The 25,826-nt window shown below is 42.2% G+C and overlaps 1 protein-coding gene across 2 annotated transcripts in view; it reads right to left on the bottom strand.

Moving 5' to 3' along the window:
- SGCD (sarcoglycan delta) overlaps window positions 1–25,826 on the bottom strand; it is a 398,371-nt gene that overhangs the window by 63,185 nt on the left and 309,360 nt on the right. For both annotated transcript variants that reach the window (XM_083488523.1, XM_083488522.1), the window contains 2 exons: window positions 13,882–13,969; window positions 8,315–8,434 (listed from right to left, as the gene is read on the bottom strand). In XM_083488523.1, coding sequence (XP_083344649.1) covers window positions 8,315–8,434; window positions 13,882–13,969 — 208 coding nt within the window. The remainder of the gene's footprint in view (window positions 1–8,314; window positions 8,435–13,881; window positions 13,970–25,826) is intronic.

Below are 25,826 nucleotides of genomic sequence, written 5' to 3'. Positions count from 1 at the left end.
CAGGCTGATAAGGATTTGTGGAGAGGCACTGTTTTTCCCCTCCCTCGTATAAGACTGAAATACAAAACCTGGGAGAAAATGTTTGTGGATGCAAAGCATTGAGACAGCAAGGATGATTTATTCGAAGATAGAGATATTAGCCCATCACATTCATATTAAATCATGTTCTCTCCCAAACCAAGCTGAGAAGCACCAAGGGCAATGCAAATTATTTCTTCATCTCCATCAGGAATCAGCATGCAGCTCTTGTGAACACAAGGTTGCAAATACAAACAATTGCCAGGTCTTGAGAGGAGAGAACACTGCTGGTTAAAGCATTATAGTTCTCTTTTATGCAGACTTACTTAGGAGTAAGCCCCACTGAATTTAGTTCATCGTTATCATAGGAATATTGTACAATATTACATTTACATTCTGTTTATTATTTGTTAAGATAAATTCTGCAAATATAATTGATTTCCACTAATAGGAAAGATAAGATTAATTGTGTGCACACACATTAAGAATTTCTGCTGTGTTTGATCTGTGTTTGAACATTCCCTGGAACTTGTGTCTTGGCAGCATAAAGTTTGACAAGTGGAGTGTTGCAGGATTCTGTCCAGGGCCCATCGTTGTTCAATATATTTACAAATTACTTGGATGAAGGAACTGAGGGCTGCTTATCCAATCTGCAAGGGGACGCAGGTGGCGCTGTGGTGTAAACCACTGAGCTTTGGGCTTGCTGATTGGAAGGTCGGTGTTTGAATCCCCGTGATGGGGTGAGCTCCCATTGTTTGGTCCCAGCTCCTGCCAACCTAGCAGTTCGAAAGCACGTCAAAGTGCAAGTAGATAAATAGGTACTGCTCAGGCGGGAAGGTAAATGGTGTTTCTGTGCGCTGCTCTGGTTTTGCCAGAAGCGGCTTAGTCATGCTGGTCACATGACCCAGAAAAACTGTCTGTGGAACGGACAAACACCGGCTCCCTCGGCCTGTAAAGCAAGATGAGCGCCGCAACACCAGAGCCGTTTACGACTGGACTTAACTGTCAGGGGTCCTTTACCTTTACATCCAATCTGCAGATGACACCAAACTGGGAAGGGTAGCTAATGTTGCTGAAGACGGAATCGGGATTCAAGATGACCTTAACAGACTGGAGAACTGGGCCCAAACTAACAAAATGAATTTCTATAGGGACAATGGAATTCCACAAATGCTGGAAAGTGTGCAGAGGAGAGTGGCCAGGATGATCAAGGGTCTGGAAACCAAGTCTTATGAGGAACAGTTGAGGGAGTTGGGTATGTTTAACCTGGAAAATAGGAGACAAAGAGGCGATATGAAAGCCAACCTCTGGCATCTAAAGGGCTGTCACATGGAAGACGGAATTAGCTTTTCTCCTGCTCTGGACCCGAACCAATGACTTCAAGAAAAGAGATTCTGACTAAACATCAGATAGAACTTTCTGACAGTAAGAGCTGTTTGACCAGGTGGTGGTGGACTCCCCTTCCTTGGAGGATTTTAAGCAGAGCTTGGATGGCCAGCTGTCTTAGATGCTTTAGTTGAGATTCAGGCAAAGCAGGGGGTTGCACTAGATGACTCTCAGGGTCCCTTCCAACTCTACAATTCTATGATTTGTGGAGGGTGCAGGGTACATGGAGGGAAGGTTCAATTGCATAGTCCCCTATATATTATTTGAAGGTATTAGCAGCCTGCTTTTGCTTCTTAGTAGCAGGAAATCACAATCCAATAACCAAAGAAAATAGGATTAAGCACTAGGAGCTTTATCTAGTATTATGCATTGCATATTATTATGCATTGTATTTATACATGTTTTTTATTGTATTGATATTATGTTATGTATTTACATTACATATGTTGTTTACATTACTACAGTGGTACCTCGGGTTACATACGCTTCAGGTTACAGACTCTGCTAACCCAGAAATAGTGCTTCAGGTTAAGAACTTTGCTTCAGGATGAGAACAGAAATCGTGCTCCAGTGGCGCGGCGGCAGCGGGAGGCCCCATTAGCTAAAGTGGTGCTTCAAGTTAAGAACAGTTCCAGGTTAAGAACGGACCTCCGGAACAAATTAAGTACTTAACCCGAGGTACCACTGTATGCTGTATACTGCCCTGTTTCATTTTGACAAAGGGTGGCATATAAATTTCTTAAATATATACATTGCACCACATTTTCACGTTCTAAATAATACTCAGAATCTAAAGACATGTTATACAAGGAGCTTTCCTGGTCATTTTTGATGCAAACTTGCAAAGACAAGTGTATAATTCATTCTAAAAAGTTGCTTGCCCCTTTAGCAATGGTATTCTTTGCTCTAAATAAGACAAATTACACTGCAGTCATGTGCTTATATCTGAGCACGTGTATCTCTCTTCTCTCTTCTCTCTCCCTCCTAGCAATGGTCTCCCAAAAGATGCCATGACGTTTGGGAGCAGTGATTGTGGTATGTCAGCTGCAGTCATCTTAAAAGGCTAAATAAAGCATTTAACCACAGTTTAATTTCTGAAGAAGCTCATGCTAATTTAAATTACTTTACATTTAATTAAAATGCTTTTGTATAGTGATAATAATGTAACTGTGGTAATTAGTATCAAGTGGCATCTAGAGGGCATATTTAAAAACTAATCTGGAGAATAAATAGAGCTAATTAGTAGCTAGAATAATGCTTTATGATTATCCTTTGTTTATAACTGCTATAATGTTCAATGTGTTATTAAATGAAATTGGTAATTAATGTATATCAAAGCTATTTTTCAATGCTTTTATTAAAGCATCTCTTAGATACAACATTTTTTTTAGGCAAACTGCATTTGTTTCAGTTCCATGGAAATAAAAAGGATAAACAGATGACGGCATAATCTACAAAACAATTTATTAATGTAAGCTGCAGCACCCAAATCTGCAGCAGCCATTCAAAAAACTGTGTTCTATTTTATAAGCAAGTTTAGAAATAATACACACATCTGCTCCGAAATTCTGAAGTAGATTCTGAACTGTTCATCAACCCTACATTGAAGCAAAATTCACTGTGTTTCACAAAATTCAGCTGTGGAGTAGCTGTTGGGCGACTGATGATAGTTGCAGGAAACATTGATGCCACACCAATGCTTTCTGCATGGAAACACATGGTGCATATAATAAAATAAGTATACGCATACTTTTCAATATCATGCATACCAGCAGTAAAGGATTTTTGCATCCCCGCCTCCCCTGTCTTGCTTTGGACCAATGAAAGAATCCTGAGACAAGAGATTTATTGTTTGGGAAAACATGTTGAACACAGCGGCTGAACTTCCAAGTCTGTCTGGGAATCAATGGGAACTTGAAATAGAAAAAAAAATCTCACCCTTACTTATACATTAGAATTCTGTTTCTCCTGCTACTTAAGGGTTGCCAAGAGAAAAGGAAAGTGATATATAACACCTGGACTTTCAGACACTTAATAGTGGTGCTAGAGAAAGTTAAGTGAGAGACTATGGCGAACTGCAACACAGAGCTCTGGTCTCCTGTTTTGTTTTGTTTTTTTCCATGACCATGACCTGCATTTGGTTCCCAGTATAGAGAAACATAATACTGGTGCATATGGTCATTCAAGGTGTGGAGAAAGTGGGTAGAGATCAGTTTTTCTTCCTCTCTCTTAACACTAGAACTTGGGGCCATCTGTTAAATCTGAATATTGGAAGATTCAGGATAGAGAAAAGGAAGGAGAGTGAGCTACCGCAAGGTATAGTGATGGTCGCCAACTTGGGTGGGCTGTATGAGGGAATCAGACAAGTCAGAGAGGAGAAGGTTATGGATGGCTGGTAGCAATGATGGCTATGTACTACCTCCAATATCAGAGGAGCTATGCCTCTGAATACTAGTGAATGGGAAATACAAGTGGGAAGGGTGCTGCTGCACTCGCGTCCTGTTTGTGGGCTTCCCATAGGCATCTGCTTTGTACCACGAGACTAGAATGATCTTTGGTCTGATCCAGCAGTTCTTAGTGTTTGATGTTGTATTACTATTTTTTATTGGGAGCTGCCCAGAGTGGCTGGAGCAACCCAGTCAGATGGGCAGCATATTATTATTATTAACAACAACAACAACAACAACAACAATATATTCAGTTTTATCAAGCAAACAATTTTGTTTGAAACCACGTCTCTCCACTTTCTACCCTGACTGGCACAAGTAGCTGGGCAGTAGCTTTGCCACTCTGTCCAGCCCCACCACTGCCAGATGGGAGTTAGGATTACTCCCTAAATGTATTTTTAAAAATATATGTGCTAGATTTATTTTTATTTCTTAAAAAAAACCCAACTGCCTTGGTTTATTAGTTTTTGTTTAAAAATGCACACACAACAGTGTTACTGCTTGGACTAGAAAAAGTTGGCAAGCATTTTCAGATCCTGGCGGCTGCAATCCAACCCACGTATGGGTGCATTTGAACACATATGGGTGAAAAGACACATAAAGCATCATTAAAATGTATGGGTACCTTCCCATTAAAGGGACGCGGGTGGCGCTGTGGGTTAAACCACTGAGCTTAGGGCTTGCCGATCGGAAGGTCGGCGGTTCGAATTCCCGTGACGGGGTGAGCTCCCGTTGTTCGGTCCCTGCTCCTGCCAACCTAGCAGTTCGAAAGCATGTCAAAGTGCAAGTAGATAAATAGGTAATGCTCAGGCAGGAAGGTAAACGGCGTTTCCGTGCGCTGCTCTGGTTCTCCAGAAGCGGCTTAGTCATGCTGGTCACATGACCCGGAAGCTCCCTTGGCCAGTAAAGCAAGATGAGTGCTGCAACCCCAGAGTCGTCCGCGACTGGACCTAACAGTCAGGGGTCCCTTTACCTTTTACCTTCCCATTAACATTACTGAAATGTGGATTATACCCTAAATGTTTCTCTTAACTACATTCTTCTGTGAAAACACAGAATTTGTTTGTTGTTTTGCTCAGCACAGATGGTAGCTTGAAATGCAAAATATTCCTTACTTCGTTGTGTTTTTAAAGTTCCAATTTTTAGATCTTCTAAACAGTGTGTTGTTTTTCCCTCCTCCCCAACGTCTTGCTGCTAGTCCTGGAAAAGTCTTTAAGAATTCAAAGGAAAAAGAGGCAGCCTTATTACTTTTGTCACTTTAAGGCTCCAGCACTGCTTCAGAGAACAAACTTTCAGATCAGGCTTTGAACAGAGTACAAAGGAAAGGAAGTAATTATCATTAACAAGATTAAAAGCGGACCACGTGTCCAATAACTGCTGCTCTAACCTCTCCAAGAGGACTTTCATGCCAGATTGCAGTCTTATACTTCTCTTGGTATAACAAGGACGGGTAAGGCCAGAAAAGAACAAGTCAATATTGCTTACATAGCAAAGAGAAGTGTCAAAAGACAGACATCAGCAGTGCCAGGACTTTGCCAAAAGCAATTAGTAGAGTCCACCACCCACAATAACTAGCTGGATTGCCAACACACCCAAGAAGACTCAAGATAAGAAAGATGGGTAACAGGTTATATTTTATTAAATATAGCTATTATAGAATCTGACGATTAGAATAAGTCAACAAAATTAACCGATGCCAATGAGATCTGGGCAGAATATATGGGAGGATTTCAAGTCTCCCATCTCCTGAGCCAGCTGCCAGCCGCACACATTGGGATCACATAGCAAGGCCCTCACTGCATGCTTCTTGGGTATAGGAACCTGACACGCGTGCCGTGGTCCCATTGGCCAGTGTTCACCCTGATGTGTCCGACAACCCCAAACACTCTGGTGCAGATATTTTCCAAAATCCACTCACCCACCCTGGAACAAATGCCAATTAGCCAAATTCTAACAAAGCGCCACTCCAGTTATGTGGACAACACCTAACAGTGTGATGTAGGTGAAAAAGCTGTGATATGGGCCAATTAGTGTCAAACCCCCCCCCCCAATTCCTACTCAGTTCCCTCAATGAAGGCAACTAGCAGAGCTCCCAGTGCAAAAGGGGTGGGACAGTGGGTGTCTCAGGAAGAGGGGTGGAGATGGCTTAAATAGCCCCACATTACCCCTGCAGGGGAGTCCATCTCTCTTCTTCTTGCAGGGGAAGGGAATGTTGCACATGCATCCCACTCCCACCCCCGTATGGGGAAAGAATGAAATTATGCTCCAAACAAGACAAAATCCATGAATTATGGCACATCCTCATGTTAAGAGATACAATCAGCAGGGTGTGGAAGAGAAACCAGACAGTCTATAAAAGTTTCCTCTCAAGGTTATTAAAAACTCTCTACATAAAGTATAACTCTGATAACTTTGTCTTTCTCCCCCTCCTTTGATATCTCTGCTTAGGATAGATAAAATATTGAGAGACGTTCTGCTGCAAACATAAATAAAATGGCACTAGAACTGTGGAAATGCCCCCTTCTTTTTATGTTTCAGAGACCAAAGGGAGGCATAAAATAACGCTGTTGTGTTTTGAAAACATCGCTGTCTCCGCCAGAACAATTTAACTAAACAACAGACAAATATATGTGATCTGCATAGACTGCAAGGAACCTGCAACTTGTGGATTACTGTAATCCCGAAGCTGCAAAATACACATTTGTCTAAAGGAACTTGAAATATACACCACCACCACCAAACACTCAGGAAAAGGTACTGAAAATAACCACCCACTCCTTTACAACTAATTTTATGCTATGAGTGAGAATCAACTGATGGAATGTTAAACAAGAACAGATCACACCAACGTATTTGCACCAGCAGCTCAGGATTTAAAGCAGCGAGGGAAAAGGTTTAGAAGACATGAAGCTTGCTAGTTTACTGCTCTTCCACACACTCTCCCCAAGGGTGCATTTGATGAGAGTCATTTGCCCACTTTTAACAGGCTTAAAACTCAGCATATACAAATGCCATCAATTTAAAAGCAAGAGAGACGACTGTAGCTTCAGGTTTACAAAGGGACATAAGAAGAGACTGCTGGATCAGGCCAATGGCCCATCCTGTTCCCACAGTGGCCAAACACAGTTGCCTGTGGGAAACCAGCAAGCAAGATTCAGGCACAAGAGCACTTTCCCCTCCAGTGCTTTCTAGCAACTGCCTCCAACTGTGAAGGCAGAACACAGCCTTTACGGCTAGTAGCCATTGCCAGCTCTCTCCTCCATGAATGGAGTGCAAAACGTTTTAGTGGGAAATATACATTTAAATGGTTTAAAAACCTCAGCTATGCCTTTACATATTGATTTAAATCAGTGTTCCCCAACCTTGGGCCTCCAGCTGTTTTTGGACTACAATTCCCATCATCCTTGACCACTGGTCTTGCTAGCGAGGGATGATGGGAGTTGTAGTCCAAAAACAGCTGGAGGCCAAGGTTGGGGAACACTGATTTAAAAAATGCACAAACTAATCTCATTTCGCAAATGCCAGCAAAGAACATTGGCAAATGGACTTAATGTAGGAAAGATAATCTTTCCATGTAAGCTAGGCATGATTTCCCATTTTGACTCATCACCAAAAGGGCTTATTTCAATATGAGAGCTCTCTGGTAACACGACAAGCCCAAAGTCATAGAATCATAGAGTTGGAAGGGACCCTGAGGACCATCTAGTGAAACCTCCTGCAACGCAGGAATATGCAGCTGTCCCACACAGAGACACAGGATCGAACCTGCAACCCTGGCATCATCAGCACCACAATCTAATCAACAGCTATCCAGGCTTCCCAAGTCATATGGGAAGAGACCATGGCTACACTGCCCTTTCTGGGAACTGGAGAACTTCTGATAGGAGAATGATCAACTGTCAGCTCTTACACTGTGACCTCAGACTTCTGTTGTTGCAGATAAGCAAGGGAAGCAGCAACACTGCAGTACTCCCTGTTGCCACAATAAAGGTAATGTTGGAAGGCAAGCTAATTTTTAGGGCAGCTGCACAATTCTTGAGGGGAAAGTAATGCAGTGAAAACAGAGAATGCTAGTGCCCTTTTTTTGGGTGCAAACAGTTTAAAAGTGTATTTAACCATTTAATCCATATGTATTTTTTAGGTCTTCATATTCCAAAGTCCTCTGCTGCCATATCTAATAATGCAACAAATAACGATGCTGAAATGTGGTGTTGCCTCTCCAGTCCTCTGGGAATTTGATCCGGTTTTGAAGGGCATAAGCTAATAACACTGAAAAATCCCATGAACAATGAAAAGCACTTGACCAGTTCTCCCTGAAGCTAACAGCAGGTTTTCCACAAGTACCATGAATGAGATCAAACATTGACAAGATTTTCAAAAGAAAAAAAATATATATATATATATATATATATATATATATATATATATATATAGTGATGAAATATTTGTTAAATATTGTTTACCTAAAACTTTAAGTCTCTCTGCTCCAACCACCACTTCATTGTCATCTGCAGAAAACAACAATTTCCCCGAGGTGGTTAGCACTTGAAATTTTTGGCTGTATGCTTCCACTGCTTTGGGCCCTAAAGAGAAGAAAGAAAGCTTAGTGATCTCTTTGATCTGATATTATGCTGAAAATGATACATTAACATACCCTGGATTATGAATCTGACAATTAAATAGAAAAGCATGAAGGTGGTTATGCTAATGGTTGTGCATGTATCATGTTGCCAGAGAGACTAATAAGCGCTTCTGCTCTCTTCAGCATTTACTTTAAAATATATAAAACATTTAAGCAAATATAAGACCTACTCATTGAAAAAAAAGCATTATTTTCTTGCGACTTAATGAATTCTGATTTATAGGAACTCTGTCACATAACTCATATTGAACTGGCCATTCTGATAAAGAAAGATATTCTAGACTAAAGGTTCAAAATTTTCCACCATCAGAACAAATTATGCCATTGAATTGTATTACATAAACGAAGCACAGCATATTTACATATATATTAGAATTTATGACTTTTTTTTGTTTGCTTTTTTGTGATGTATTGTATAGGAAAGATGGGAAAGAGTTTTCCACTGAAAGGGTTAGCTGAACAAGGATGGCATGATGTGGTAAGAAATTTGTAGCAATGGTACAGAGTATGATTCCTATTAACAATATCTGGTTGGAATATCTGGTAGGATGGCAAACAGCAGGTGGAGCCAGGGGTAGAGTTAAGAAGAGTTAACTTTCTCCCATTTTTTCTACTACATTACTCCCACTTCTGCAGTCTGACATGCAGAAATTAAGCAGGTCAAGGCCTGGCATGGAAAGAATGTCCAGTCTGAGCTTCTTCATGTGCACCTAAGAGGCAAATCCTGCTGCAATCCACAGGTTTTACCCCTGATAGCATAGGAATGCAGCATTCAACAGCTTAATTTTTGGATTATCAGGCTGCTGCTAAACTCACAGGAGCAGTTTCTAGTCTCAAGGGACAAGATACTTAAATAAAATGGTACCAGATTTAGTAAATTGATTAATGATTATGTGTGTGATGTACACAAAGAGAATGTGGGCTCTGGCTTGTAGGCTGGGCAGTACAAAGAGAAATTTCCTCTGAAAGACCATCTGAGCTGGGGGTGGGAGGTGGGGGGTGGGGACAACTTATAAATATGTATGTTGGAGGTGGGACAGGAGAGAGAATGTTTTGGAATCTTCTACATAAGATTCTGGGCAGAGAATTATGAGGTTCAATCACAGAAGTGCTGCTGCCATGGCCTGCATATAATGAAGAAAGAAGGAAAGGATTTTGTGGCCTGTTAGGAGCTCTGCAACAGAAATCTTATTAGCCTTCCATAACAAACACTTATTTTCCATACATACATTTAAACAGGAACCCAATCTCTAAACAGTTCTAATATATCCTTCCATGAATCATTCACACACACACACACACACACACACACACACACACACACACATATATATATATATATATATATATATATATATATATATATATATATATATATATTACACACACACACTGGTGTATAGCAGACTCTCATAAGCAGAAAAAGACAGGATGAAGAGGGTACTCTCTGCCAAAGATGCCTGCCCAGTTCAAAGAGTAATTTAGTAAATCAATACAGCTTGTGCAAGCAAAACAGATAGATGCTAAAGCCAAACTACAAAAAATCTACAAACCAATATAAGGGAGAGAAACATTATTTCCTGACCTGGAATATATAAATCAATTATTAGACAATGAGCCCAAACCCAACGTTTGCTCTTGAGTTCAGAACTTGTGGTTTGTCTGGAGGAGACAAATCATGAACTTGGGTTCAGATGACATACTAGGTCAAACCATGCTCTCAGCAACAGGAGGCCAAGGGAAGAAGTTCAGAGGCTGCAATCTCTGCAGCTTAACGTTACATGTGAACAAGTTTACTGACTGGAGAGTTCTAGATTGTGTGATGTTCTGGCAATAGTATGCTTATATACCAGGCTTCCTCAGCCTCAGCCCTCCAGATGTTTTTGGCCTACAACTCCCATGATCCCTAGCTAGCAGGACCAGTGGTCAGGAATTGTAGTCTCAAAGCATCTGGAGGGCCGAGGTTGAGGAAGCCTGATATATACACACATACACCCACAAAGATTGGACAGCATTTTGTTAAAACCTTCAAGACCAACAGTAAAAATGCTATTAATAGACATGAAGTATAAAACCAGCTAGGGGTGTTTCAATTGTTAGGACACTGTGTAGTCGCTGTGATGCAAAATCTGTTCTAATACTCTCCATATGAAAGGCATGATGCTTGAAATGACCCTGTGAAAATGAATGTGTGTGAAAGGATCAGTGGAAGGACTGATACAACCCCATTTTTCTTGATATGTACCTCTTAGTTTTCCAAATTTTCTTTGGGATATTCCGTCAGTGGCTTCTCCACTTCAAATTTTAACAAATGTTAGCAACCCTCATGGCAATATTTGTGCAAATGTGTAGCTAAGCAGCATAAACAGATGTTTCTTCCATGGCTTGGCCAGAAGCATCATCTTTGAAAACAACCACTTCAAAACAATCCACACAGATGCACATCTCACTGAGATAACAATTTCTGTAATTATCTGCAATAGCAGCAAAGTTGCACTGGGTCACTTGCAAAGTGCTAAAGAGCACAATCTGGGTGCAAAGCTCTCATAATCTAAAGCAAAGGTTAAGGGCAGGAAACAATTAAGCAATTCACAAGATATGTGGTACAGTATTATTATCAGCATTTATTTCTTGAAGCAAATGTCATAGGATTATGGCCTATTTCTGACCAGCATCATTTCTCACAGGCAGCAAGCGATGACAGCCAAAGGCCATTTTGGTTTTGGTTAAATGTAGCCTTTAAAAGGATTGCCCATACAGTAGATGATATGCAGAGCATCCTCAGGGTTCAATAACCATTCCCATCACCCCCAATATCTAGCTGCTGGTCCCATATAAGGAGCTGCTCATAAGCCAATGGCACACACCCCAAATTCTAAATTGTCCCTTTCTACATAGTGGCAAACCTTTGGGTACCCTTTGAGATAGGCTAGCAGCCAATGTACACATTGTTCTAGAGATGTTGTCAGTCTGCCACACACTGGCCTCCAAAAGAAACTAGGTTCTTTATAATACTGAGCAGTTTTCATTCGTCCAGTTTCCTGAAAGAACTCAATCAGAGAAATTGAGTGCTGTTAAAAATGGTAAGGTAAAGGACCCCTGGACGGTTAAGTCCAGTCAAAGGCAACTGTTGGGTGCGGCACTCATCTCGCTTTCAGGCTGAGGGAGCTGGCGTTTATCCACAGACAGCTTTACAGGCCAGCATGACTAAACTGCTTCTGGCGCAACGGAACACCGTGATGGAAGCCAGAGCGCATGGAAATGCTGTTTACCTTCCCACCTAGGCGGTACCTGTTTATCTACTTGCACTGGCATGCTTTCGAACTGTTAGGTTGGCAGGAGCTGGGAAAGAGCAACAGGAGCTCACCCCTTCGCAGGATTCAATCCGCCAACCTTCTGATCGGCAAGCCCAAGAGACTCAGTGGTTTAGACCACAGCGCCACCCTGACCTAGTGTTTCTCTTTATGTCACCTAAAATGGGAACTGTTACATTCTTATTTATTTACTTACTTACTATAAAACAGGCCCAGCTGTTTACTGATGAACAGGCTAACACACAACAAAATAGGGAATCAAAAGGAAACACAAGATTAAGCTCCAACCCAGGCAGAAGGACTGGCTGACATATACAACAGCCAGGCCAGACACACCTGCTCAAGATTCTAGAATAATGTGCATGGAAATCATTCCACGCGCATAATATCCAACCCTCTTCCAAAGATCACTCTCCTGGCTTTCAAGCCTGGGAAAATTTAGTTTCCGTTTTAAAGAACTCAAATATATTTTGCTTCCACCTATATTCTACAAAGAGGTTTATCTATGAAATTGAAACATCTATAGTAGAATTTTGTTCTCTTATGCATCACAAAGCTACTGGGCCTTTTCAGATTTTTCAAACATTTATTGGCACCCCCCCCCCCAAAAAAAAATCTCCTGCACTGCATCTTCATCTCCAACCCCCTGATCTGGACATTTTACCACTATGATTCTGAGAGTGGAACAAGAAGTAAAAGATTCACTGTTTTACTAAAAAATTAAAAATAACCACAGTTCTAATTTCCCATCCTCTGCTAGTAACACACTGCTATGGAAATGTATGACATGAAGAAAGAGAGAGAAAGAAATGTGTGGTTATTTATAACTGCATAAGTTTTCAGTAAATGCAAGTGGCTAAAATACTTGCATTATCTTCGCTCTCTCTATATCTCAGACTTATTTACTTTTATAACAAGGAATGTGATTTGCATCTCCCAAATAATCATGTTACACCTGTCATTCTTGTTTCAGTATGACAGGGCAACAAAGTCTTAGACTAATTAGATTCAAAGGCAAGAGTTGCATCTCTTGGGACCATTTTCCCAGTCCAGTAGTTTCAAGCCTGGCAAGCGGCACAATTATTCCACATAACACACAAACTGCACTATCTTTGCAATTGCACTGCAGCTAAATTCTATTATCCTGCAACAGAGTCACTCGAGTGCTCTGCATTTTCTGCCTGTACATGGCAAATGATCAACCAGCCCAACAAGCTCCCCTCCCGCTTCCCCTTTTTCTTCTTGAATGTGATAATCTGGGATTGAATTCTGGGGTGAATTTATTTCCTCTCCTCAAGGCAATTTTCACACATGCAACTAAAAATAATTGCCGGCCGAAACTGTTTATTTAATTATTTAGCACTCTCACTTGAGGCCAGGTGTTATATAAGCAAAGCAGGCAATCTAATTTCACACACAACAAAATGTTTATGGATTGCCGATGCCGTCTCATTCAACAGCTTTTCTCCCTTGCCAGGCTCCTTTCTTTCTGAGCAATCCCTCTTGCTGCAAAGGCACACATGCACTCAAAAGCAACATGTCTGCTGGGTATTTTTTTGTTTTTTTAGAAGCATCAGTTTCCCTGTTAAACATGAAGCATACCATTTCATGAACATAAATGGTACTTATCAGCACAAGCGATTTACTTTTAAAAAGGGGTTTCGGAAACCTTTAAAAGACAAGAGTGTATCCCTGCTGTGAATATTAATCAGTTAAGTGTCAGTCGTCCTGGGTAAGTTTAAATTGTCCAGGGACATTCCTGTGCCTGTTACAAATCAAAGATCAAAATGACTATTCTCTTCCTGAACTTGTACTTGTACAAGTGACCTTTTGTGTCAGACTCTGCTTTAAAATGAAAATAATTTTCGGCTGCCTTATTAGAAATATACAGCCAGCTTCTTCTTCACCTCAGTTCTAACATTCTTATATTTTTATATTTCTAGACAGGCAGGCTGGGTCATGGCTTGTACTGTACTAGATAAGTTAGTGATTATTATCCCATGGGCTAATGATCACAAAATACCCCATCACAGTGCCCTTTTTGTCTTCTTCTTCCTTTCCTCAGGCACCTTACCTGTTACAAGACGTGTAAGAACTTTACTCTCCTCATTGAGAATGTTCACTGTAACATTCCGAGCAGATTGGAAGTACAGAGGGTTGCCCTACAATAAGAGCACAAGAGAAAATGAATGAGACGGGCACATCACTTCTCACTAGAAAACGTACTGTGCTCTTACGAAACCTGCAGGACGTGAGTGCCCAAATCCATGTACCTATATTTGGTCAAATACTTTCATGGCTCCTCTAAACAAAATGCTTGCTTAAAGGATTACATAGGGTCATATAATTTTATCACACGACAAAATGTCACATGGTCCCTGTAGTTAATCGTTCGTTTTTAAAGGTCTGGCCCAGGGCAAAATAAACAGTGATCTGCCTCACACAGGGTTTAGTAGTGCCTAGAACCCTAAACGAATTAGGCCCCAAATATCTGAAAGACCACCTCCTTGCCTACAGGCCCTCTTGGGGCTTAGGAATGAAAGAGGAGGGGCTATTTGTAGTTCCACTGCTCTCAGAAGTTTTTTTGGGAACTGACAGTCTCAGAAAGGGCATTTTCTGTAGCAGCCCCTGAACTGCCAACTCTCAACAGGACATAAGGCACCACCATATTACGGGGTTCTTAGAAATATCTGGTACATCACTGCACAATATATAACGTCAATGACTGTGAAGAAAAGCTTTGACACAGGGTTCCACTAAGTTTAAATAAAATATGTAAGGGTGGTGTTTCATAGTCTTTGTTCACTTCCTTGAAAATGGATTCCAGAGTCAAACATGCATTTGAACATTCATACCAACTCTCATTCTAATAACTCAAACTTTCAAGTCATATATTGTGTTGTATTTTGTATTTGCCTTCCCTTTCCACCTTCTTATTGAGGGTAGAGCTGCTATTCAAACTCAAAACACAGAATTATGGCTTAAACGTGTATATGAAATTTCATACAAACAACCTGGCTCCTGCCCAAAATAATTCAAATTGGAAAATTAAGTCAAAGGACAAAACCATTATAAAAAATGTGAACTCTTGATTATTCAAAGATATTTGGGTTCATCAAACCAACTTCATCTCATGTTTCTGACATGTGGTTACCGCAGAGCAATCCATTTTTGATTAAGCTGGGCTTTATGACATTGCAGAGAGAGAAAAAATGTCCTGATCTAGCAGCATACAACATATTTTCTGGATCAGATTTATGGGTGCAGATTGAGTGCTGCATCCAGTGGCTGGTGCTTCTGCACTACCCATGTATCACCAAACTGATGGTCAGTGCTGTCATAAATGAATATACCAAGCTGCCTTAGTCTTAAGACAAAATTATGGGTATATTCAACCCAATACTATCTATTCTGACTGGCAACTCCAAGTTTTCAAGCAGAGATCCAGTTCTGCTACCTTGCATCCTTAAGTATTTTAACCTGCATCCTCTTTATGCAATACATGTGTTCTACCATTGAGCTATGGCCCCCTCCTGCTCTTTGTTTCGGAACAGAGGAATAACATTGAATCCAGGATCCCTTCAGCAAGCGATTAGCACTATAAAGGCTCACAAGGCAGACCATTTAGTAGGAATACCCTCACCTAATGAGGTGGGGCTGTGCACATTGCTGTGTGCAAATACATCAAGATCTGACTTTGCCAACCTTGTTGTGGCACCATGTCTGCAAAAAGCCTGAGCTAAACTTTGCTTTTTGAAACAGGTGAAAGAAGCAAATTCAGAATCTAAAGCCCATATTTAATCTTTTATTGACACTACCTGAACCGATGACACGACACTGGCTTAATTTATTTTGAGCTACAAATTGAGCAGAAAATAATGGTGTGCAGTTCACAAGGTTGAAGCATTTGCAGTTGATAGTTAGCCTTTGATACAAAGGTACAGATGCAGTCTGAATAAATAACCGAGCTCTCAATGTCACAGGACCTCAAAATAAGCCTTAGGCTATTACACATCATATACTAGTGGAACCAGCAGACTGTGCCCTAATAAAGAGGTGTGCATATGACTCAAAACTATTTTGATACAACCCACCTCCCAGGAATGACATTTTCTCCATACAGATAAGGAACTGGAATTTGCTCTTCCAAATAAACCCTGGCCAACCCTAACTCACACACCTGTGTCCGAGAATGCTTTGCATCAGGTGCACTTCATAATTCACAGTCTGCCCTGCTTAGTTCGGGTTGTATAACCTAGTTCCCTTCTTGTAGATAGATGCATATTGAGTGTAAAGCAGCAACATTTGTGGGATTGTTTGCATGGGAACTTTGTTAGTGTGATGCCATGACACCTCATATGACACAGTCAGCATCTGCAGTGGATCAAGGCTTTGGGGATGCAGACCATTATTTATAGGTGCAGTTCTAGTACGAAGCAAAGACATTCCTGGGTGTGGCCAACTGAAAAACACTGCGCAACCAAATTTAGTTTGAGGCTGTATGTGTGCTCCTATCAGGGGCGCCGACTTATAAAAAATATTGGGGGGGGCCCATACCGGGACACGTCGTCGTCCAACTTTTTGGATGCACCTTGGCGGGGGCTGTTTCTTCTTCTTCTTCGGAGGCAGAGTCGGGAAGAGCGCCCGGGAAGCTGCCGCTGGTTCGCTCGGGTAGCCGGGAGAACGCAGTTCGAGGTGGCGGTGTTGGGGAGAGACCCTCGCTCAGGGCGCCACGAGACTTGGCGGCCGGCGGCCTATCTGGGGGGTTTTGGAGCGTATTTCGGGGGAGCCGGAGCGATTGGGGAGGAGGGGGCTTGTTGCCGGATTCTTCAGCTGGGCCGGAGATCCGCTGCTGGGGGGTCCCTGGGCTGAGTTGTGAGCACGGCCTGCTGAAGGGAGATCCAGCCGATTGCGTGACGGGGACGGCCGGGGCTCTCCGGCTAGGGCGCGCGGCTGGCTGGCTGGCTGGCGAGGGAGCAGGTGGGGAGGAGGCGGGGGACGGCGGCGGCGCTCTGCTGGAGGGGTGCCCGAGATTATTGGGGGGGCGGAGCCCCCCCAAACGAATTTTTGAGGGGGCTCGGGCCCCCTCAGGCCCCATGGAGTCGGCGCCTATGGCTCCTATGACTCTTCAAAGGCATTTTAGAGTTTGGTGGTTCATATCCCAGTTATTAATTCAGCATCTCTGAATCAAAGAAAGAACTAGGAACATATTCAGTCTCAATTTAAATTAGCTCCAGCTTAATATTTAGTTCCAACATGGCCCATTTAAAAATGGCTTACAATATGGAGAGATATCCATTAGTAGGTGCCAGCTGAAATCTCTCATAAACTTTCCTTTTCAACGAGAAAACATGTTTTTGGCTCTAATGGCAGTTGGTATTACTTATTTCTACAATGAGGTTTCTTTTTTATTTTTAAAATCACATGATCCAATAACCACTACAACCACTTAAGCTGTTCAACTAGCTCACCTCATCTGAGCCTTTCTGGAAAGGCCAGCAGACTTTTAGACTCCACTACTCCCTGTAATATGAAAGGGTGGGCTCCAGTGTTTATTACCATTTTGCATAAAATGAGATTATACTCTTTAAGAAATAACATTAGAGAAGCAAAGGAGCTCTCCTCACCCACAGAGGAGCCAGAGTACATTTTAAAAACACTTAACTGCTGCCCCTTTTTCAGACATTTAGTTCACGGATTTAGAGACCTTTGGTTCTTGTGGTTTGCAGAAAACTAAATCTGTCTGATGGAAGAGCCACTGTTGTATTAGTCTGCTAGCAGAGAATTTTTTCAAGCACTTAGAATACTGCCCACTTAGGCTTCCATAACTCATTCCATTAAAGGCTAAAAAAAGGAGCTAACATCCAGGATTTATCTTTCTCAGAGACACTGCACAATTAGCATCTAATGCCTTCTGCTAAAGCACATAGGAGCACTTTTATTTTCTGACACACAGTTCTTTAAACACATTTCTTGTACAGTGGTAGCTCGGGTTACAAGCACCTCGGGTTACAAACACTTCGGGTTACAAACTCCGCTAACCCGGAAGTAGTAGCTCGGGTTAAGAACTTTGCCTCAGGATGAGAACAGAAATCGTGCGGCAGCTGCAGTGGGAGACCCCATTAGCAAAAGCGCACCTCGGGTTAAGAATGGTTTCAGGTTAAGAACAGACCTCCAGAACAAATTAAGTTCTTAACCTGAGATACTACTGTACATTCTGTTGAAAGAATCGGGGTGCTCATGGTTTCTCTCTCTCTCATGTCAAGTTGCAATGAAAAGCACACCTTTTTTCTTTTTCTGAAATATATGCATATAAACACACACAACACACAGAATTTGGTGCCACATTCATTTCTCTGCTGCATTAGGGCACAGGTTATACCAATACAGAATCATCAACCTAAATAGTGAGAATGATCTGTGCCATGGCACCCTAGCACATGTGAGGTCTAGCAGCCATGGAGTCACCTTCCCAGCGTGGGTATTGCTGTTGCTTACTTGCACAGGATGGCACTCCCATCAGTACACTCACATGGCCCCATCCTTGCCACTGCACTGGTCCAACCCTGCCCAGGTAAGCTGAACTGATGTTGGTCTTAGGAGGGCAGTGCTGCTTCACCACATGGGTTGCTACAGGTGAGGTCACAGCCACGCCTCATCCTAACTGTATTTGCAACATAGCCTGATTCAGAAAAGATAAGCGAGTTGAACCTGACTATCCCCTTGATTGCACTGTTGTATTTGCATGGAGATGACTTTTCCGGACACACCGCTTTCACAAGCTGGCTTGCTAAAAAGTTTAAAGACACATACAAATACAAATATGACTTACAGTTTACAATTTCAACCACTGATCTGAAATGAGTGGCAGCTAAAAATGTTCCAACGCAGTACATTAACCAAACACGGACTGAAATAAAAACATATTCAGAGTTCTCTTCAACCAGCAGTAATGAAGCAACAATACTTCTTCCCAAAAGGGATGTATGTGTGGTTTTATTTAGTACATGTGGCACCACACCTGCCAGTCTAACAACTCCTACTACTGGGCTATGTTCACAGATACAGTTCTTGAAGTTCATATGGGTTCACATGTTCCTTCTGATAACTTGGTACAAAACGTGTAGCACTCTGAAGTCCAAGATGACCACCATGAATTGGGCAGCCCGTGTGACCCATAAATAACTGGTGTAATATGACCTGAATGTCTAGTTCCCACAAGTGTTCTGGCTGACATACTCTGTATCCATTGCAGCTCCCAGACTGTATTCAAGAGCAGCCTCACATAGAGTACACTGCAATAATGGCTGTAACTAAAGCATGTGCCACGGAAGCTAGTAGTGTCTGCTTTCTCTTGACAGAGCCGCAGCTGTCGAACTAGCCTCAGGTTTACTATCTCATCTGCTGTTTACGAGAACTCCGTAAAAGATCATGCCTTTTTAAAAACTACAGCTTGCACTCCTGTCACCACTTCACTTGTTTCACCATGACTGATCCACTCTAATTGCAGTTGCTTGAAATGATTATACTATATATACATAATTTTTCAGTCTGGTAGCTCCACTCTGTCTATAAGACAAATGTTGTTTTTATTGATTTCAGTGGTCCCTGAATTAGGCTCTTCAGCTCTCTCAGCAGTTTTAGGAAATTTGATGAAAATCATCATCATCATCATCATCATCATCATCCAGGCTGCTTTATGCTGTCTTGGATTAATTTTTTTTTTCCCCTATTGATTTTTGTTGAATTTAATCATGATGTTTTATTATTTATTATTTGCATTATTTCTAGTATTATTTTAGCATGTTTCTTTGTTAAGACAGCAAGGAATGTGTACACACAGGCAGCTGTTTACATTAGTTAAATCATCATCATTATCATAGATGAAAAAATCAACTATTTAGACATCTTTCAGGCTGGTTCTCCTAGGGTATTATCCACAACATTGCTGCACTTATCTGTTTATAGGGCTGGACACCTTTTTTTTTTTTTTGCTTGAGGGTTGAATTCACCCAAGGCCAAGCCTCCAGCACTTGCATGTCAGAAGCAGGTGTAGCCACCATGTGCTCTAGGGTGATCTCTGCGGTTCATCTGAGGCTGGGAGTTCTTGCCCTCTTTCAGCTCATCAGCTAATCAACATGTCTGATGCCCAGGGAGAAGCCTGCTTTCATCCTCATCAGGGCATTGGCCTGAGTTGGGTGAGGTTTAAATCCAGGCTACTTTTTTTTGCATGTGTTCACCTATTTGTCATCTCCATCTCATTTCTACATTAATCCGCACAAAAATACTTATTTTAAAACAGATTTCTCTCCTCAAAATAAACATTTTTAGAACCATGCAGATCGAGGAAGTGCAGAAACCAGGGTGTAAGTGAATTATAATCTGCACATTCGACCAGGAGGTACGAAATCAGGTCAGTTTGTATCGGATTTCACAAAGGTAAATTCTCTAACCGCCCCTTCAGCTACATAGAGAAATTCAAATGTGTCCGCATGCAAGTGAAGCTGTGCAACATGAGGAACTCTGCAGAAGAGTAGGCAGTAGCAGGCTGCCTGGGTCAAGAGTACAATCTCATAGTCAAACTAAGAAGAAGAAACAGGCAACACCTGCTCTGCTGGCTCTGGAGGTGTGGGAAGGGATGCACAAGGGCTGGTGCTTCCCATGATGGTGGTGATGATTTTATTTACATCTAAATACTAAAACCAATTCCGATGAAAGCAATCAAGAAAACACTAAAAACAACGACAAGGCCATCTTCAAGGGTGTGTGTAGGCGACAAAGCATTCTGCTGCCTACTCTGGGAGAGAGGGGAAGGCTGGCACAACTAAAAATCGCAGAAGAAACAGCAGTGTTTCAGTATGTTCACATACAGGGGGGGAAATGTTAGGGATATGTGGGAGGCTGGGATTGTGTGATGGTGTTGCTGGTATGAACCAGGGCCTCTATGTAGGAGATAGACAATTTGCACAATTATGGCCCTATAGTGAACTGCTATGATCAGTCATATCCCTCTTGGTAAAAGCACTGGTTCACACAATGTGTGCTCTCAGGCTTGAGCAGCGTCATAACCAGAACTCTGTCACATCGTGATGCCACAACAAATTACGGTATCCCAGTATGTGTATATCAGACATAAATAAAATTAAACTGGAATTCCGATCCCTGCAATATTTGCACTTGCCTAGCTATCTACTTCAATGGAGCAAAGATATCACGGCTGACACATCATTATCACCTACGTAAGACTCCAACATTTGTTTTTAACACCTTAGCAACATCTGAGTGTTTGCAAACACTCCATGGATTCTCACCCATTTGTCTTCCCACACACATCCAAATGCCACATGGACAGCTATGAGAAAGACTAGCAGTACGATGGAGCGAAGCAGATGTTTCTTTCCAATGGGGAAGGGGAGAATAATGGATTTGTTAAAATTCAGAGGAAAAGTTAAGAATGATGAACTGAAAGTTTTAACTATATTGTAGTTCTGAAAATGAAATATAACCCAGAATAATATTTGATAGCATTTGTTTCAAATTAGAAACTTTAAAAAAATCCTCTTCATTTGTGCAAGATTTCTCTGTAAGAAGCGTAATGTTTAGGGGCTATAATTATAGATATCAGGAATGAGGATTGGCATAAAACAGGGAGGGGGAAATTAGAAATAGCTGCCCCCACATCAATGGTCAGACATACTACGTTGTCATGACAGAACATGGAAAATGTTGCAACACAACATTCAGCGCAACACCACCAGTATATAATCCTGCAAACAACAGGGACAGCATAACTCACACAGTATAGTGTGTGACATGGGGCTATAGCTCTGACCTTGTGCTGCACAGACTTATTATTCATAAGCTGGAATTTTGGTGACGGGAAACTATGGCGAAAGGACACTTTGCACAAAAGTTAGCACTTTTCACAAGCAGTGTGTCTTGAGCACTACTTTGCCTGTAACTGTGTTGTAACTCCAGAGACTGAAACCTCCATCACCCAAGTCCATTCCAACTTAAGAACTGGGGGTGTGACAGGGCAGATCACTCCACACAAGTAAGCAAGGGAAGAAGGTAAGCATGCTAGAAAGCATTACTGCTGCCGCCACTTCTCATGCCTTCCCTACTCATCCGTCTGACATATGTGATTACTGTATGTTATCTGAACACTCAGGTGACACCCCTCCTCCTTATCTATCCCTCGCTCCCTCCTTCCCAAAAACTTATTGTAGGTATTGTCTCAAGCACAGTCCCTTGATAGCATGCAACTAAGCTTTACTCAGACCAAACCCACTGAAATTAATGAAGGTGACTAAGTTAGTCTATTCGGAACCCTCACGTTGCTCCCAGAGATGCTAAGTGTGTCTCATTTTTTACACCATTTTGTTTATTTCGTTTCTGCTGTGTTCACCCCTCCACTCCTGTACTGAATAAACACCTAGAATACAGCAGCTTTTCTGCTGCTGCAGTAGCAGCATAACTCCCCACCTGCCACCCACCATCCATCGGTATAAATAAGATGACCCTGTCAATAATTTATAAACTAGTTGCAGACCGTTTTTAAAAGCTTAAAGCGTGTCCTTAAATTTCAATTCCCGCAAGGCTAGTGTCCCACATAAGGAAATATTTCTGAATTATAAACAAGATTGCTATAAAAATGACGATCTTTTCCAGAAATAGGCCTGCATACCTAACTTTGTGTATAAATTCTGTCTCACACAAGTTTCTATTATGGAAGATGTTGCCAGCAATTTTGTATTGTAGCCAACAAACTATTATAAATATTCCATAGATTTCTAGACCAGTAACAGTTGCATGTACAACCCTCTGTAAATTGTTAATATTACCTACCAATAGGTTTTCTCCAGAAAACTTATTGGTAGATAATGGACAGATAACACAAAAGAAAATTAAGTTAAAATAATATATCCACAGATATATTACAAACTGTAAACTGTATCTTTGACTAAAATTATTTTAAACCATAGATGACCAAGCCGAACAACAACAAAAACTTATAGTGCTTCTGGGTTATACTGATATTTCCGAATAGGATACAACAATATTGTAAAGCCACAATATGGTCCCCTTCCCTCACCTTTCATTCTGCTCAGTTCACTATGTCATAGTTGAGATGCCCTGAGGCGCCTCTTAGGCCTGACATCCAGTATGGTGGAACCAGTCATGTTGCCCTAAATCTGACTCTGGTGCTGGCAGCATGATGTGAATGCATTCTCAAAGTACAAACAGACCACATCTTAACCGGAAACTGTTTTGTAGAGGAACTGAAAACACATCCTCTTTACCACTTATTTCAACTCTTCTTTAAGGCCTCCCACTGCAGCTTTGTAATAATGCACGTGTTGCTGGTCATGTACCTACACTGGTTGTCCCATATATGCCATCAATTAAAATGTGTGATTTATGCTACAGTAAATGGCATTCGAAAGGTGCAGCAAATATGTCAATACAATACAGTATGCTTTGTAAGTAATCAACGTAAGTAATCAACGAGCTACCCAGCAGAACATGAGGGTTGTTTTTCCCCAACAATTAATTAAATAAATGAAATTGACCGATAACCCACTACACTCAATGCATAGCAAAATGAATCACAGCACCCCACTCTAGTATTGCCTTCTGCTATCTTACCTCCAAGGGAAATGCTAAAAGCTTCTTGGTCAAATACGACACTGTAAAAAATCAGTGACTGACAGTTTGTATGTACTTTTAAACTCACTTATGCCTGTACTTTTGTTTTTTTTAAAAAAATGTATTAGATATTTTATATAGATTTATTTGCCTTAATCTACAGAGTTTATATGGGAGAAAAGACCTGCAAAATTACCAAGACTTTTTTTCCTGCAGAACTTTAAAAGGTAATTTAAATATAACATCTCATGGTTAGTATTTTTTTTCTACATTTGGGAGTGGGGGAGAGAGAGAGGCAAGTTAAAGTAAATCCAGTAGGTTCCAAAAATCAGAATATCAGAAAAGGCAAGTAAGAGGCAACATAATGGAAGTTTATAAAATTATTTATAGCAGTGTTTCCCAACCGGTGTTCCGCGGCACACTAGTGTGCCGCCGGACGTTGCCTAGTGTGCCGTGGGAGGGAGGCGGGCGAGTCGGGCTAATCCTCCGACGAGCTCCACCTCCAGACCCATTGCTCAAATCCTTTAACCCAGGAGGGCGGGGAGGGGGGGGGGAGAAAGAGAAAAAAGAAAGGGTGGAAAAAAAGAAGGGGAAGAGAAAATATTTTTTTAAAAAAAGGAAAGAGAGGAAAAAAGCGAGGGATGGAGGAAGGGGAATAAACAGAAGGGGAGGACAATGAAGAGGGGCGGGGCTTGGCAGGCAGCAGATAACTGGGGAGGGGGGCGCAGCTGGCGGCGGCTCAAGGCAGGAAGGGAGGAGCTGCCTCGCGGAGAGTCTTGGGCTGCAAAGATTTCCCGTTCAGGAGCGCGGGAGGCCACGCCGTGGATGGGAATCTCCTCCTCCTCTTCCTCCTCCTCCTCCAGGAGAGAGGGTGGTCCGCCCCACCGAGTCGCGACTGCTCAAGCGTGGGAGCCTATAGTTAGAGCTCAGCTCCTTTTCTTGCCTTCCCCGCCCCCCCACGGAGCACATTTTCCTCGCCCCCCAACCCCCGCATGTAGAATAGAAGCCCTCCAGCCTCCACGGTGCACAAACTCTCCCCTCTGCAACGAAGCGCTTTGTTGCATATCTTTGGTGAGGTTTTTAGGCAGTCTTGGTGCACCTTAAATCAGCGCTAATTGCGCCTGGACGCAGTATTTACTTCCGAGTAGGCCCCCTTCCCCCCCCCCCGTAGCACCTGACATTGCTATTCGTATCATCAGGTTTGTTTGTTGATAATTTAATTGTTTTAAAAGCATCATGCTAAAGAGCTCTCTCCCACCCCCAGACCCTTGGGCAAAACAGAAACACACACATACACAAACACAGAGATTGAGCCCTGCAGGTTTTATGAAATGAATGGATTCTGAATGCCTGTTTCAGTGGCTTGTCCGCCTTAGGCTGCTGGGCCAGACACCTGTTACACGGTGCAGTCCGTAAGCTGTGAGCGCTGCTACCTGCCGCCGAGACCACGTAACGACAGTCTTGAAAGACCTACATTGGCTCCCAGTACCTTTCCGAGCACAATTCAAAGTGTTGGTGCTGACCTTTAAAGCCCTAAGCGGTTTCGGTCCAGTATACCTGAAGTAGCATCTCCGCCACCATCGTTCAGCCCAGATACTGAGATCCAGTGCCAAGGGCCTTCTGGCAATTCCCTCACTGTGAAAAGTGAGGTTACAGGGAACCAGGCAGAGGGCCTTCTCGGTAGTGGCGCCCGCCCTGTGGAATGCCCTCCCATCAGACATCAAAGAGATAACCATTACCTTCTATGCTGTTACTATTTTTTTATTTTTTTTTACATAAGTAAAAAGTGACCTTTCCCCATCTGGCATGGTGGTGTGCCTCGAGATTTTTTTCATGAAACAAGTGTGCCTTTGCCCAAAAAAGGTTGGGAAACACTGATTTATAGCATGGAGAAGAGAGGAAAATTTTCTCCCTCTCTCATAACACTAGAACTTGTCCACATCATCTAATGAAGCTAAAAGTTGGAAGTTTTAGGACAGATTTAAAAAGTACTTCTTTATGCAGTACATAGTCAAGCTATGGCTACCAACCTGCATGGCTTTTAAAAGAGGATTTGACAAATTCATTGAGGAGAGGGCTATTGATGGCTACTAGCTACGCTCTAGGGACGTGGGTGGCGCTGTGGGTTAAACCACAGAGCCTAGGACTTGCCAATCAGAAGGTTGGCGGTTCGAATCCCCGTGATGGGGGTGAGCTCCCATTGCTCAGTCCCTGCTCCTGCCAACCTAGCAGTTCGAAAGCACGTCAAAGTGCAAGTAGATAAATAGGTACCGCTCTGGCGGGAAGGTAAACAGCGTTTCCGTGCGCTGCTGTGGTTCGCCAGAAGCGGCTTGGTCATGCTGGCCACATGACCCGGAAGCCGTACGCCGG

This window comes from Podarcis liolepis (genome assembly GCF_965112155.1).
Source record: "Podarcis liolepis genome assembly, chromosome: 2".
NCBI classification, from domain to species: Eukaryota; Metazoa; Chordata; class Lepidosauria; order Squamata; family Lacertidae; genus Podarcis; species Podarcis liolepis.
The sequence above is the reverse complement of the archived record's forward strand: the minus strand, read 5'-3'. Positions and strand labels throughout refer to the sequence as shown.